This window comes from Hippocampus bargibanti, linkage group LG18, assembly GCF_051943395.1.
Source record: "Hippocampus bargibanti isolate YZ-2025 linkage group LG18, ASM5194339v1, whole genome shotgun sequence".
In the NCBI taxonomy this organism is placed as follows: domain Eukaryota; kingdom Metazoa; phylum Chordata; class Actinopteri; order Syngnathiformes; family Syngnathidae; genus Hippocampus; species Hippocampus bargibanti.
Genome location: NC_142751.1, coordinates 13,180,528 through 13,194,844, shown reverse-complemented (window position 1 = coordinate 13,194,844; position 14,317 = coordinate 13,180,528). Strand labels below are relative to the sequence as shown.

At 38.0% G+C, this 14,317-nt stretch overlaps 1 protein-coding gene across 1 annotated transcript; it reads right to left on the bottom strand.

Moving 5' to 3' along the window:
- Positions 1 to 3,239: 3,239 nt before the first annotated feature.
- On the bottom strand, positions 3,240 to 14,005 carry LOC148884727 (prostaglandin G/H synthase 1-like). Its single transcript, XM_089021334.1, has 12 exons — positions 13,941 to 14,005; positions 13,710 to 13,873; positions 13,548 to 13,628; positions 10,965 to 11,081; positions 9,612 to 9,752; positions 9,384 to 9,527; positions 9,120 to 9,301; positions 8,095 to 8,178; positions 7,721 to 7,967; positions 6,214 to 6,500; positions 5,340 to 5,487; positions 3,240 to 4,323 (listed from the first exon to the last, which is right to left on the bottom strand). The coding sequence occupies exons 2-12, from the start codon at positions 13,714 to 13,716 to the stop codon at positions 3,986 to 3,988; spliced, it is 1,776 nt and encodes a 591-aa protein (XP_088877460.1). The 5' UTR covers positions 13,717 to 13,873; positions 13,941 to 14,005; the 3' UTR covers positions 3,240 to 3,985.
- Positions 14,006 to 14,317: the final 312 nt, after the last annotated feature.

The following is a 14,317-nucleotide window of genomic DNA, read 5'->3' as shown; positions in this document are numbered from 1 at the left end:
AGCCACACGCGCCAGCATTCACTCAACTCAAATGGATAGAAAGTTAGCTAGCTAGCTAATAGATAACTAATAGATAGCTAGCTCGCTAGATAGCTAATAGATAGCAAATAGCTAGCTAGCTAGGAAGCCACCTATATAGCCAGTTAGGTAGCTGGCTAGATAGCTAAATAGCCAGCCAGATAGTTAGATAGCTAATAGACAGCAAATAGATAGCGAGCCAGCTAGATAGTTAGATAGCTAATAGACAGCAAATAGCTAACTAACTAGCTAGTCAGCTAGTTAGTTAGATAGCTAATAGACAGCAAATAGATATCTAGCTAGCCAGCTAGTTAGTTAGATAGCTAATAGACAGCAAATACATATCTAGCTAGCCAGCTAGTTAGATAGCTAATAGACAGCAAATAGATAGACAACAGATAGCTATCTAGCTAGATAGTTAGATAGCTAATAGACAGCAAATAGATAGCTAGCTAGCCAGCCAGATACGTAGTTAGATAGCTAATAGACAGCAAATAGCTAGCTAGCTAGTTAGTTAGCTAACAGACAGCAAATAGATAGAAATCAAATAGATAGCTAGCGAGCCAGCGAGTTAGTTAGATAGCTAATAGACGGCAAATAGATAGACAGCAAATAGATAGCTAGCTCGCCAGCTAGTTAGATAGCTAATAGACACCAAATACATATCTAGCTCGCCAGCTATTTAGTTAGATAGCTAATAGACAGCAAATAGAGACAGCAGATAGCTAGCCAGCAAGTTAGTTAGATAGCTAATAGACAGCAAATAGCTAGCTAGCTAGCCAGCCAGCTAGTTAGTTATATAGCTAATAGACAGAAAATAGATAGCTAGCTAGCCAGCTATTTAGTTAGATAGCTAATAGACAGCAAATAGATATCTAGCTAGCCAGCTAGTTAGTTATATAGCTAATAGACAGCAAATAGATAGCTTTAGCGTCAAAATGTATGTGGTGTTGTTGTAACAAAGGATCCATGATGCATATTCTGCTCTTCCAACAATATAAATGGACAAAGGGGACATGGTTTAAAACAACAAAAACAGACAGATCAGCATTTAATAGAATTCAAATAAGGCATCAACAATGTTTTATCCAAATGATCTGTTCTGCGAGATACTGCTTTATCAACATTTCACATCCCGTGATTAAAATTCTCCAATTTCATGGCCGCTATCGGTTTTCAGTGTCTTGCCAAAAGAAACAAGCCTGACCAGCGAATAGCGGGAGGGAAGTGAGTGTACTATGCAGGGATGGCCTGCTAAAAGTGCAACAAAAATAAAAGGAAACCAAATAAAAGACCAATTTTAATGAATGCACTTTTAACGGCTGGATGTTTACAGCTCCTAGAGGGCAAATTTCTTTTATTTTACTTACTTTTTGAATGTTTATGTCAGGAAAAAAAGGTAATGTAGTCACACATCACAATACAAATGGCGACTTCATTTCAAAGCAAGTAAAACAAGTTTAAAAAACAAAAGAGACAACAAAAAAAACTGAACTGGTGGGAGGTCGGGATGATTGTCGAGAGGAGTTGAAGTAGCTGATTTATGTTAACTCATTCACTGCCATTCACAAATTATATTAATAATATTAATATTAATATTCGGGAATTGAAAATATAAGTGTCATTGGGTGTTCTGAAAGGTGCTTGGAAATTAAATGTATTATTATTATTATTATTCATGTAACATCCGACTTACGACCGAGTTCGCCATTCCTGAATTGGTTTGGCTTTTGTTGTTGTTTTTTTTTCATGCTTGGGTGCTGATAAAGCGTTGGCCATGGCCTTTGGGAATGTTTTTTTTTTATTATCCACAAGGGGGCATCATTTCCCCTTTTTTCCATGTTAGCGCTTTGTTACAGATTCAGCTGTAAAGTGCAATATAAACCAATATGTATGTATTGCATTGTATTCTGGACAGCTGCCCTCATTTCAAGCTCAGATAACTCCAGACCCATATCATTTAGGAATTAATGTTGTTTCTAATGAAAGAAGAGAGTCTAAAGTTTCTAGCGCTGTATTGAATGTTTTGGCCCTGCAGGAGGAATTAATTCTTTTTCTGATGAAGAAATAATAATAATAATAATAATAATAATAATAATAATAATAATAATCATAATTTCTCCACTGTGAGACTAATAAAGGCAAATCCAATAATAATAATAATAATAATAATAATAATAATAATAATAATCCTGCCAAGCTTTTACATCGGATGCCCTTTCTGACACAACCCTCTGTATTTATCCGGGCTTGTGACTAATAATAATAATAATAATAATAATAATAATAATAATAATAATAATTTCTCCACTGTGAGACTAATAAAGGCAAATCCAATAATAATAATAATAATAATAATAATAATAATAATAATAATAATAATAATAATCTTGCCAAGCTTTTACATCGGATGCCCTTTCTGACACAACCCTCTGTATTTATCCGGGCATGGGACTAATAATAATAATAATAATAATAATAATAATAATAATCTTGCCAAGCTTTTACGTCGGATGCCCTTTCTGACACAACCCTCTGTATTTATCCGGGCTTGGGACTAATAATAATAATAATAATAATAATAATAATAATAATAATAATAATAATTTCTCCACTGTGAGACTAATAAAGGCAAATCCAATAATAATAATAATAATAATAATAATAATAATAATCTTGCCAAGCTTTTACGTCGGATGCCCTTTCTGACACAACCCTCTGTATTTATCCGGGCTTGGGACTAATAATAATAATAATAATAATAATAATAATAATAATAATAATCTTGCCAAGCTTTTACGTCGGATGCCCTTTCTGACACAACCCTCTGTATTTATCCGGGCTTGGGACTAATAATAATAATAATAATAATAATAATAATAATAATAATAATAATAATAATAATAATTTCTCCACTGTGAGACTAATAAAGGCAAATCCAATAATAATAATAATAATAATAATAATCTTTCCAAGCTTTTACATCGGATGCCCTTTCTGACACAACCCTCTGTATTTATCCGGGCATGGGACTAATAATAATAATAATAATAATAATAATAATAATAATAATAATAATAATAATCTTGCCAAGCTTTTACGTCGGATGCCCTTTCTGACACAACCCTCTGTATTTATCCGGGCTTGGGACTAATAATAATAATAATAATAATAATAATAATAATAATAATAATAATAATAATTTCTCCACTGTGAGACTAATAAAGGCAAATCCAATAATAATAATAAGAATAATAATAATAATCTTGCCAAGCTTTTACGTCGGATGCCCTTTCTGACACAACCCTCTGTATTTATCCGGGCTTGGGACTAATAATAATAATAATAATAATAATAATAATAATAATAATTTCTCCACTGTGAGACTAATAAAGGCAAATCCAATAATAATAATAATAATAATAATAATAATCTTGCCAAGCTTTTACGTCGGATGCCCTTTCTGACACAACCCTCTGTATTTATCCGGGCTTGGGACTAATAATAATAATAATAATAATAATAATAATAATAATAATCTTGCCAAGCTTTTACGTCGGATGCCCTTTCTGACACAACCCTCTGTATTTATCCGGGCTTGGGACTAATAATAATAATAATAATAATAATAATAATAATAATGATGATAATAATAATGATAATCGGTGTCGGTATAATAATAATAGTATATATAATAAATATAATTGGTGTTGGTTGTCCTTTAAAACAGTGCATGACAGCACAATCTTTATATTTAAGCACCATAATCAGGACCATCCAAAAAAAATGCTTGGAGGCAAATACATACTGTGTTGAATTCACCACTGAAAAGTTCCAAGTGTGAGGCTGCAAAAAAAAAAATGACACAAGTGTGGATCTGGTGTCCAAATAAGCTGCTTTGCCTCATGGATGTTTCAAGCTAAATGAACGTGTGTTTTCAGGGACTGCAGTAGCCCCCCGAAACACATCACAGCTCATCTGTCCTAACGCTTTGCTCCACTGGGGGCACTCGGAACGCCACGTAAGGGCACGTCCTGGAATTGAGGCACACCAGGTTTTTCAGCGTGGCCGAGTTGACGATATCGAAGCCCACGCGGCCCCCAAAAGTGCTGGGCTTCCAGTACTCGGGAGAGCAAATGGGGTTACCCAAGAGGCCTTTGAGGGAGAACGGAGCACCCATTTCCACCATGCTTTCTCCAAAGATGGCGCCCAGACGTGTCCTCTCCAGAAGCATTCCGGGGTAAAATTCAAGAGCGTCAATGTCGCCGTAAAGCTCTTCCAAAGTGAGCGCTATCTCCTCGTTATCTGCTCCACCCAAAAAAAAAATATATACAATCAATGACATCATCAGTCAGTATTATCTATTTCTGGATTTTATAATTATAATAATACATTTCATTTCTAAGCGCCTTTCAAAACTCTCAAGCTCAATTTACAGTCACAGGATAAGTTGTTCTGTGGGTGCCTTCACTCAACCCAGAAGTAACTCAAATAGATAGAAAGCTAGCTAGCCAGCTAATAGATAGCGAATAGATAGCTCTTAGATAGCTACCTAGATAGCTAATAGATAGCTAGACAGCTAGTAGCCACCTAGTAGATAGCTATCAGATAGCCACTCATGAGTGAACGCTGGCGCGTGTGGCTGCCGCTGCTCACCCGCAGAAAAAAAAATATCCTGTGACTGTAAAGTGGCCTTGAGAGTTTTGAAAGCCACTTATAAATGAAATGTATTATTATTATTATTATTATTATTATTATTATTATTATTATTATTATTATTATTATAAGACACAGGTTGACACAAACCCCTTGCTTTTAAAGCCACCATCTTGTTCAAAAACTGTAGCTAAACACAATTAAATAATGAAATAAATCATCTCCCGAATTACAGTAAAGTCTCGTTATATCGATATCGGATATATCGATAGTCCCGGTTATATCGATACTATTTCTATGCACGCACGGAGAAAATTACATGCAAACAGGGTCGGATATATCGATAGTCGCGGTTATATCGATATTTTTTCGGACTCCCTTGAATATCGATATAACGAGACTTTACTGTAATTCAAAAGCATATTTTTTTGGGTAGTCACCGGAGGTTAAACACAGTATTATAATAAGCGCTAACAGTTTCCTGTTACTCCCCGTAGACTAATTCACATGGTGACACACACACTGAAAGTAATTATCAACTCGGGTTGGGCCGCTCCCCGTCTGGTATCGATGTATTTACAGGCTTGTCACACTCCCTTGTCAAATATGTCGATTACATGCGTTGCGGCGGCGTTGCGGCGGCGGGTCACTTTAGCTTGACTCACCCGTGAACTCTCGGAAGGAAGCGTACGGTTTGAGATGAAAGCGTTTCCTGTATTCGTTGAAAGGCTGCATGCGAAGAAGCCGCGATTCTTTGATGGTCTTCACGGCGACAGGGGTCACCACGGGATTTACGTTGTGGCCCCCCCCTACCTGCGAGCAAAACAAAATGCATACAGTGATACCATGGCTTACGAACTTAATTGGTTCCCAGACAGAGTGTGTGAGGTGAAAAGTGTGTATCCCAAAAATTAATTTCCCATAGGAAACCATTAAAATGAGAATAATCCGTTCCCAGATCCCCATAAAACATAATTTTCTACTTTTCTAAGCCTTAAAACTACACAAAATAGACCATATTTTATGTATAAAAAATGTGCTACGGTATTATAATTAAAGAAATAAACTGTACAGTATAATAAAATCGTTTTATTTACCTTTGTGATGGTCGTTGATGGCTTGATGGAATGGAGTGGCCGGTTTCATCAGCATTTAACACTTGGCTTTTGCGGGTTATTTGTGGAGCCTGATTGATGGGATATTTTAACCTTGCATTCTACACTCTGCTTTTGAACTATCAAAGTTGAAATGAGTCCAAATGTCACTGTTTTCTATCCATTTTATCACTCTCTCTCTCTGTCGCCTGCCTGTCTCTTCAATGGTTAAACCACCTCCCCTTACTGCTGCGTTCTTGACCAATCACGTGGCTTTAACCGAAGACCGGGGGCGTGGAATAGAGGACAAAAACAATCGGCTGCCATTTCCTAGTTAGAACGGGCTCGTTCGTGAACGACACATCACTCATTGTGCCAGCTTCACCTTGGCATTTAACGATTTATTCAAAGTGAATCACCCTCTCGTCTCAGCAATCGTTATTACCTGGCCGGCCACTTGACGGGAGAAGGCGTCCACCAGCTTGTCCACGCCGTAGTGCGTGAGCACGGTGGTGTTGAAGAGGAATTGCGTATAGATCAGCTCGTCCCCGTTGATATGGAAGCTATCGGGCATCAAGGGGTGCCAGTGGTAGAGTTGGCTGAATTCCAGGGCGATGCGGTTTGAGTACTGGAACTGGGCGTGAAAGAGCAGGGTGGGGTCGAACTTTAACTGGAGAAGGTAGCCGCTGAGGTGCTGAACATATTCTTCGATCACGATTCGGATGGTCTCACCTGGGGAGGGCAAGAAATGTGATGAAAAGGCTGTAAAAGTGAGGTAGGGATGCTTTCTTTAGACGGAACACAAATCACAAACACAAATAAATAAATACATAAATAAATAAATAAATAATTAAATAAATGCGTAAATAAATAAATGCATAAATAAACAAACAAACAAATAAATAAATAAATAAATAAATAAATAAATAAATAAATAAATAAATAAATAAATAAATAAAATTAAATAAATAATAAATTTTGTTATGCTTAGAATATCTTGTTTTCTATCCTTTCACCCCCACCCCTACCCCATCCCTTTTCAATTGCTACTGTGGACTGCAAATTTCCCCATTGTGGAACGAATAAAGGTATTCTGATTCTGATTCTGAAATAGCTAACAGGCTAACTAACTGGCTAACTATCAAGCAAACTAAGTAACCAACCAACTAACTAACTATATACAGTAAAGTCTCGTTATATCGATATCGGATATATCGATAGTCCTGGTTATATCGATACTATTTCTATGCACGCACGGAGAAAATTAAATGCAAACAGGGTCGGATATATCGATAGTCCCGGTTATATCGATATTTTTTCGGACTCCCTTGAATATCGATATAACGAGACTTTACTGTAAATAAAATACAATAAAATTTGGTTGGAAGAGAGCTTCAATTTTAAAATCATAAAAATAAACATGTAAATAAAAAATAGCTACCTGGCTAACTAACTACCCAGCTAACTATGTAACTATAGAACTAAAATAAAATAAACAAACAATTTCATAAAAATAAATAAATAAATATGGTAGCTAACTGGCTAACTAAAGTAACTCTATAAATGAAAAAAATAAACAAATAATTTCATAAAAATAAATACATAAATAGCTCACGGCTAACTAACTGGCTAACAAGTTAACTAGCTAGCTAACTAACCAACTAACCATATAAAATATAAAATAAAATAAATACGATAAAATAAAATAAAATAAACTAAACTAAATTAAAGTAAATTAACCTAAACTAAAATGAACTAAAATAAAATAAAATAAAATAAAATAAAATAAAATAACCTGAACTAAAATGAACTAAAATAAAATAAAATAAAATAAAATAAAATAAAATAACCTAAACTAAAATGAACTAAAATAAAATAAAATAAAATAACCTAAACTAAAATGAACTAAAATAAAATAAAATAAAATAAAATAAAATATAGAAGTCGCTCACCAATAACGATGAGCCGCGTGGTCTGGAAGAGCTGCTCGTCATCCCAACTGGGATGCTCCGCTTTCAGGATGTCGCAGACTCGGTTGTGCTCCCTCAACCACAACGTGGCATACAATCCCAAACCGGGCAGAAGTCCGAACACTTCCTGGCCGATAGCAAACTGGTCTTTGGGGTCCACACCTGGCGGGTAGCTCATCTTGACGGGGGCTTCGGCTACAGAGGGAGGGTACATCTCGCCATCAATCAACTAATGGGGGGGGGGGGAAATAATAGCACAACAAGGTCCTAACGCTTAACATGCATTTCCATATTTACAATGAGAAAAAGACAAACAGCCGGTTACAGTGAAATCAAACAATAAATCTGTACTCCACCTGATATTTAAGTTTTCCATCTTTTAATAATCGGAGCTTCAGTTGCCGCTCCAGATTATCTCCGTAAATGTGTCCCGCATCCACCTGCACAAAAGATATTATGCTAATATTATGATTTTTTAAATCAGTTTCATAAATGAAGTGTAAAATAATGAAAATGTATTATGTACAAATGTATAATGTACAAAACCCAAGTTGGAGTATGACAATAATAATAATTTTCAATAAGTCTAATATGATTATATTTGCAACCTAATATTATTATGGTTTGTACCAGGAAAAAAAAAATGGTTATATTAACTCATTCACTGCCAGATGTGCAAAAATGTGTCCGCTCCAGCGCCAGGGTTTTGGTCATTGTCATTTGAATTCCAGGACCCACAGAATATTGAGTTTTAGGACTACATAAACATTCCATACAGCGTAAGAAACCTTAGACTCTATTCTTTTATCAGAAAAAAAAGTGTTAATTCCTAAATTATATGGTTCTGGAGTTATATGAGCTTGAAATGAGGGCGGCTGTACAAAATGCAATACATACATATTGGTTTATATAGCGCTTTAACAACAGCTGAAGCTGGAACAAAGGAAACCGCTGTGGCCAGCGCTTTGTCTGCACCCAAGCATGAAAAAACAAAACCTGAAACAAATTCGGGAATGGCGCTCTACATCATATTTTCAATTCCCGAATAAATTTGTGAATGGCAGTGAATGAGTTAATCATAAAAAAAGCTGAAATATCAAAACAAAAACATGAAAAAAAATAATCACATTTTACAATGAGTAACATCCACAACACACCAGCTACGTGATTTAATTTTCCACAATCTGTTAATGAAGGCGTCCCCCATGGATCCCTTCTTGTTACCCTTACAATTCACATTGACCCATATTCTGCATAACTACAAATATGCTAAACATATTTTTTCCGCCTTTTGACCACCCCCCACACAATCATATGTTTACACGATACAATTGTGTAGCGTTAAAAAAAAAAGCATGATATGTGTCTTGTATGAACTAACCCCATGCGCAAGGGCCTTTGTGAAGCCCAGCCCCATGCGGTTGTAGGTCTTGAAAAACTGGTGGGTGAAGTGCTGTGCAAAGAAGGCGAACATGAGGTTGGAGCCTTGCGGGTCAGGTCGGAATGTCCTTCTCTTTAGCAGCTTCTCCACTAGTAGCTCAGGGTCGGGCAGCCCATCTTTCCCTAGTAAACAAAAATATCACAAGTTTTTGAGGGCTTGTAAAAAAATATTAAATAATAAAGTTCCATGAGGTGATCTCCTGACCTTTGACACCCAGAGGTGTCGGGCAGTCTTCTGGCACTGGTGGAAGAATCCGAGTGTAGTAGCTCAGGTTGTAGTATGACTCCCAGCTGAGGTAACCGTATTTGGAATTGTAGGTTGGAGGGCTTGGAATTAAATTGGACCTCACTAATCACACATATATATACAAAAATTACTTTGAAATGTCTCATATTATTTTAAATAATTTCCTATTCCGGAGAGACTCGAGACCTGTCAGGACAAGTCGCATCAGAACATCTCGCAGGAAGGTGTTGTTGACGACGTCCCAGAGCCAGCGGAAGTGGGTGAGAATGTAGTGCACAGTCTCCGGTCTGGGTTTCAAGAGGTTACGCACCCGAGTCCAGAACTCCGCTGTATTCATACAATAAAGGCTTATAAATGTTTAGAATTATGGGAAGGGTGGCGAGTGCCCGAGCAGAAATAAGACAATGGCAAAAATGTTGATTAAAATCCGATACAGTGATACCTTGGCTTACGAACTTAATTGGTTCCCAGACAGAGTGTGTAAGACGAAAGGTGTGTATCCCAAAAATTAATTTCTCATAGCAAACCATTAAAATGAGAATAATCCGTTCCCAGGTCCCCATAAAACATAATTTTCTACTTTCTAATTTTCTAAGCCTACACAAAATATACCTTATTTTATGTATAATAAATGTGCTATGGTATTATAATCAAAGAAATAAACTGTACTGTATAATAAAGTCGTTTTATTTACCTTTGTGATGGTCGTTGATGGCTTGATGGAATGGAGTGGCCGGTTTCATCAGCATTAAACACTTGATGAGGAACGTAGCCTTTTTCTTTCACCATCTTGAGGAACGATACCTTGTAGGTGCTTTTTCTGCGACCATTTTACCTAGTTCCTTATCAATTGTGTTCTGTTTAGCTAGGTTGATAGCTTTTTGCATCAAGTGTACAGGTGGGTGGTTAATGGGAATTTTAACCTTGCAGTCTACACTGAACAAAGTTGATACTAGTCCAAATGTTACTGTTTTCTATCTGTTTGTCACTCTCTATCGTGTGCCTGTCTCTTTAATGTTTAAACCACCTGCCCTCACTGCTGCGTTCTTGACCAATCACGTGGCGTTAACCGAAGACTGGGGGCGGGGAATAAAAGACAAAAAAAAGTCGGCTGCCATTTTCTTGCTAGGAGAACGGGCTCGTTCGCGAACGACATATCACTCATTGTGGCAGCTCTGTGTGTATCCCGAAAAATAGTTTGTATGCCAAGGTAACATTTTCATATATTTAACATTCGTAAAGTTCGTAAGCCAATGGGTTCTATCAAATATTCTATTCTTTTATGCATTTTTTATATGCATACAACCCAAATTTAATGTAAAACACTATGTGTGCCTCATCTCCAGGATAGTTGGATCCCAAGAACAATGTAAGTTGTACTACACGCCTTTACGTTCTCATTTTAAAGCGGTGAGAACCGTCCCCTTTCCACACTCTCCATCTGTGATATTTCAAATTCCTCTCTCTTTCCCCAAAGAGGATATGAAGGGATGCCACAGATGCAAAGCGTGGGGGAGGGGGGGGGGGGAATGGACTCACGGATGGTGCAGTTCTCCCCATGGTAGCCGGTGCGGGTGCAGTCACACTCGTAGCGGTTGTCTGCGTATCTTACGCACACGCCCTGGTGTTGACATGGGAAGTAGCAGCACGGGTTCACTGCGGAGACAAGTGTCAACAAGTATCAGTGTCACCTACTCAAACTTGAGGTTTTATAGATTATATAAATATATAAACACACACAGACTGCAGCTGTGATTCCGCTACATCTGCTGTATGAAAAATAAAAAAACTTAAAGGCTGTAAAAGTCATTAAAAAGCTTGCACAGGATGGATCTTGGTTGTGAAAACCGCTTGGCGTAGTATCATACTGACTCCATTTTCTTTGGGAAAGTGTCAATTTTAAGCACTTTCTGCGCCCTCTTAGTTGTATGACGCAGTTTTAGATGAAAGAGGAGAGGACCGAAGCGTCCTTTTCACCAGTGGATCAGGGACGTCATGGTGCAATATGTCTGCTACAAGCTAAATTGACATTTCACAGCAGCAAAGTGATAAAAGGAAGAGGAAAGGATAAGGAAGAAGTAGAAAAAACAAAATACAGGAGCTTCTGTGAAGGCAGCGACAACACGAAGACACAGTCGTTCAATTTTAAGCACTTTCTGCACCCTCTTAGTTGTAGCTTTATAGCTACCTACCTAGCTATCGATTAGCTGGCTGGCTAGCTAGCTAGTATCTATCTATTAGCTAGCTAACTAGCTTTCTATCTACAGTATTGAAGTTACTTCCGGGTTAGTGAACGCTGGAGCGTGTCGCTGCCACTGCTCACCCACAGCAAAACTTGGAAAGTGACCTTGAGAGTTTTGAAAGCCTCTTTAATCGATTGCAAACATTTATGCTTTCCTCTTCAGAACTATTTGAATCATATTCATAACTGGATGACTAACAACAAAGCATCTTCTCCAAATCTGAAGCCATTGTTTTGATTCGAGAGCAAGGCAGGACGTCCTTTCGTGATGTCACGAACAAGGGGGCGGGACCTTCTGAAACTCGGCATCTCCGAGGTCATTTTGAAATAGTTTTGGGACACTTGAAGTCATTTTTATTGGTGTTTTGCATTTGATTAAAAATATCAGCCTGCTTGTTTTGGGTATTTTAGATGCTATAAAACATGTTTCTGATGTCAGTAAGGAAACAAAAAAATGGTGTCGGTTGTCCTTTAATTCATACATAAACTCTTGAGTCTAATACCCGTAGGGCACAGGTGTCAAAGTCAAGGCCCGCGGGCCAAATCCGACCCGCCACATCATTTTTTTCGGCCCGCGAAAGCAAATCAAACTTGTTAAATTCCATGATAATTGCTAAAATCTGAGCCAAAATGTCATATTTTTGGATGTCAACCACAATAAAAGTCATTATTCCTGACTTCAGATTTGAAAACGAGTTATTCATTAATTTGCTGTGTGCTCTATATGTAATATTTGAAGGGATTTAAACATTCTAATGGGATCCCCAAATTCATAACGGCCCTCGAGATGAAACCATAACTACAATGTGGCCCGCGGCAAAAAATGACTGTGACACCCCTGCCGTAGGGGAAAAACAACATAGGCTAGGGGTTGTATGTTAGTGTAGCACAAGATGAGGAATTGCATGTGCGAGAGAGTGTGTGTGTGTGTGTCATCGATACGACCCAACAGGTGGAATAAATCATAAAATTATTCCTAATTGCTTTCAAATGTGACACAAAGTGCAGTGCAGTGTACAGTGCAGACTCAATGGGGGTAAAAAAAAAAGCGCCAAGAGCACTTTCTTCCAAACAAGCTTCAGCATGCCCTTCTCAGCCCCCATCCTTGCCAAAGACACTCAGCAGACCTCATACGCCTGCTATGTGAACCCGGCCCACGCCGTCTAAATCCGACCAGAGTCATTTTTACACATTGCTTGTCAGAACTGGCGGGAAAGTAGCGCAGAAACAAATGTGAATTGCAGATGAGATGATATGAGACCGGGTACAAAATGTCTCGCTGTTTTAATCTTGTGAAGAAGATAAATTTGGAATGGACTGAGACAAAGTTTAAACTGTTTGTTCGTATGTGTAAGAGCTGATAACACCCCATACTATTGTGTGTGTGTGTGGAATTAACCGATGGCCAGGATACTGGTAAAAGTGCATTTCTGACTATAAAGCCGTGCAAGTGAAGTGTTTCGTGACAAGTACGACACGTTTTTACAGTAAGTTATCTTTCCCAGAGGGGGCGATGGGGTCATGTGGACGGAAAGCGGATAACATTGATGATGTGATAAACCTGCAATTCCTCAAAAATGATTCAATAAATTGTAATTAACTCTGTAACTAACTACTTTTTGGCATTTTACTCAGCATGATTCAGACTTGATTTTAGTTTTACTCCCTGGTGCTTTCTACTATTTTTGTGACTGCTTTATTTTCCTTGTATATGATAGTGGTCCATGAGAAGTGCTTTTTGACAGCTTCAGCTGTTGTTAAAGCGCTATATTAATCTATATGTATTGCATTGTATTTACTCCGTTGCTAACATCTGAGTACTTAAAGGACAACCGACGTCACTTTTTTTGTTTCTTAACTGTCACTTTTTTGTTTCCTACCTGTGCCGGATAACTCCTCATCCCCACGACACGCAGGTTCCCGCAGCAGTAGAAGAATGCACAAGTATCCCAGGATAGAAGCTACACACCGGGGCAGGAAGACGAGACCGGGTGGAATTACGTGTAAGGATATCACGTTTGTAACTTCTTTTCCCAACTTACAACTCATCACAGCAGCTCAACGCGATGTCATTCCGTGAACTGGGAAACACGACAGGTCCAAATTCGTCGATGAGGAGTCGAAACGTGGGTGGGGGGGAGCGAGACCTCGGTTTGTGGTTACCTCCGGTGTGCGCGGGAAGTAACACGCCGAGGAGAGCTTTCACCTGCGGGCAGAGAAATGAAGGAGACGACCGGGGGCGCTCCCGGTTCTGGTTGGCTAACTAAACTCACCGCTATGCTGTGCGCGATATCGCCCCCTACCAGCAATCATGGAGAATGACACGACACCTGGACCACTAGCTAGTGACAGAAAATTACGTCACATTAATTCAATGATTTAGGTAACGAGTAGACCAATCATGGTTGAAACCCGCCAAAAATCTAAACTGTGATTGGTTGTTACCTTTGGGTACTGTGATGTCATTTTTAATCGACAGCAAGTGGCCAAATAGCGCTCTAATAATAATAATAATAATAATACTTTGTACTTCAACACGGAGCATTAAAATATTCTACGCATAGAACATTTATAGTATTTGCTCCGTTTTTTTTTCCCAAAAAGCAAAATACCAAACACTTTCACCCAACATCCGTAATATTGACTTCCC

Bases quoted from the DNA above. Each gene is read 5' to 3' on its own strand.
- LOC148884727 (XM_089021334.1), bottom strand. The intron at 9,302-9,383 runs GTCAGGAGATCA...TTTGTTTACTAG, and splicing joins GACACCTCTGGGTGTCAAAG to GGAAAGATGGGCTGCCCGAC. The intron at 4,324-5,339 runs GTGAGTCAAGCT...TGGGTGGAGCAG, and splicing joins TTCCTTCCGAGAGTTCACGG to ATAACGAGGAGATAGCGCTC.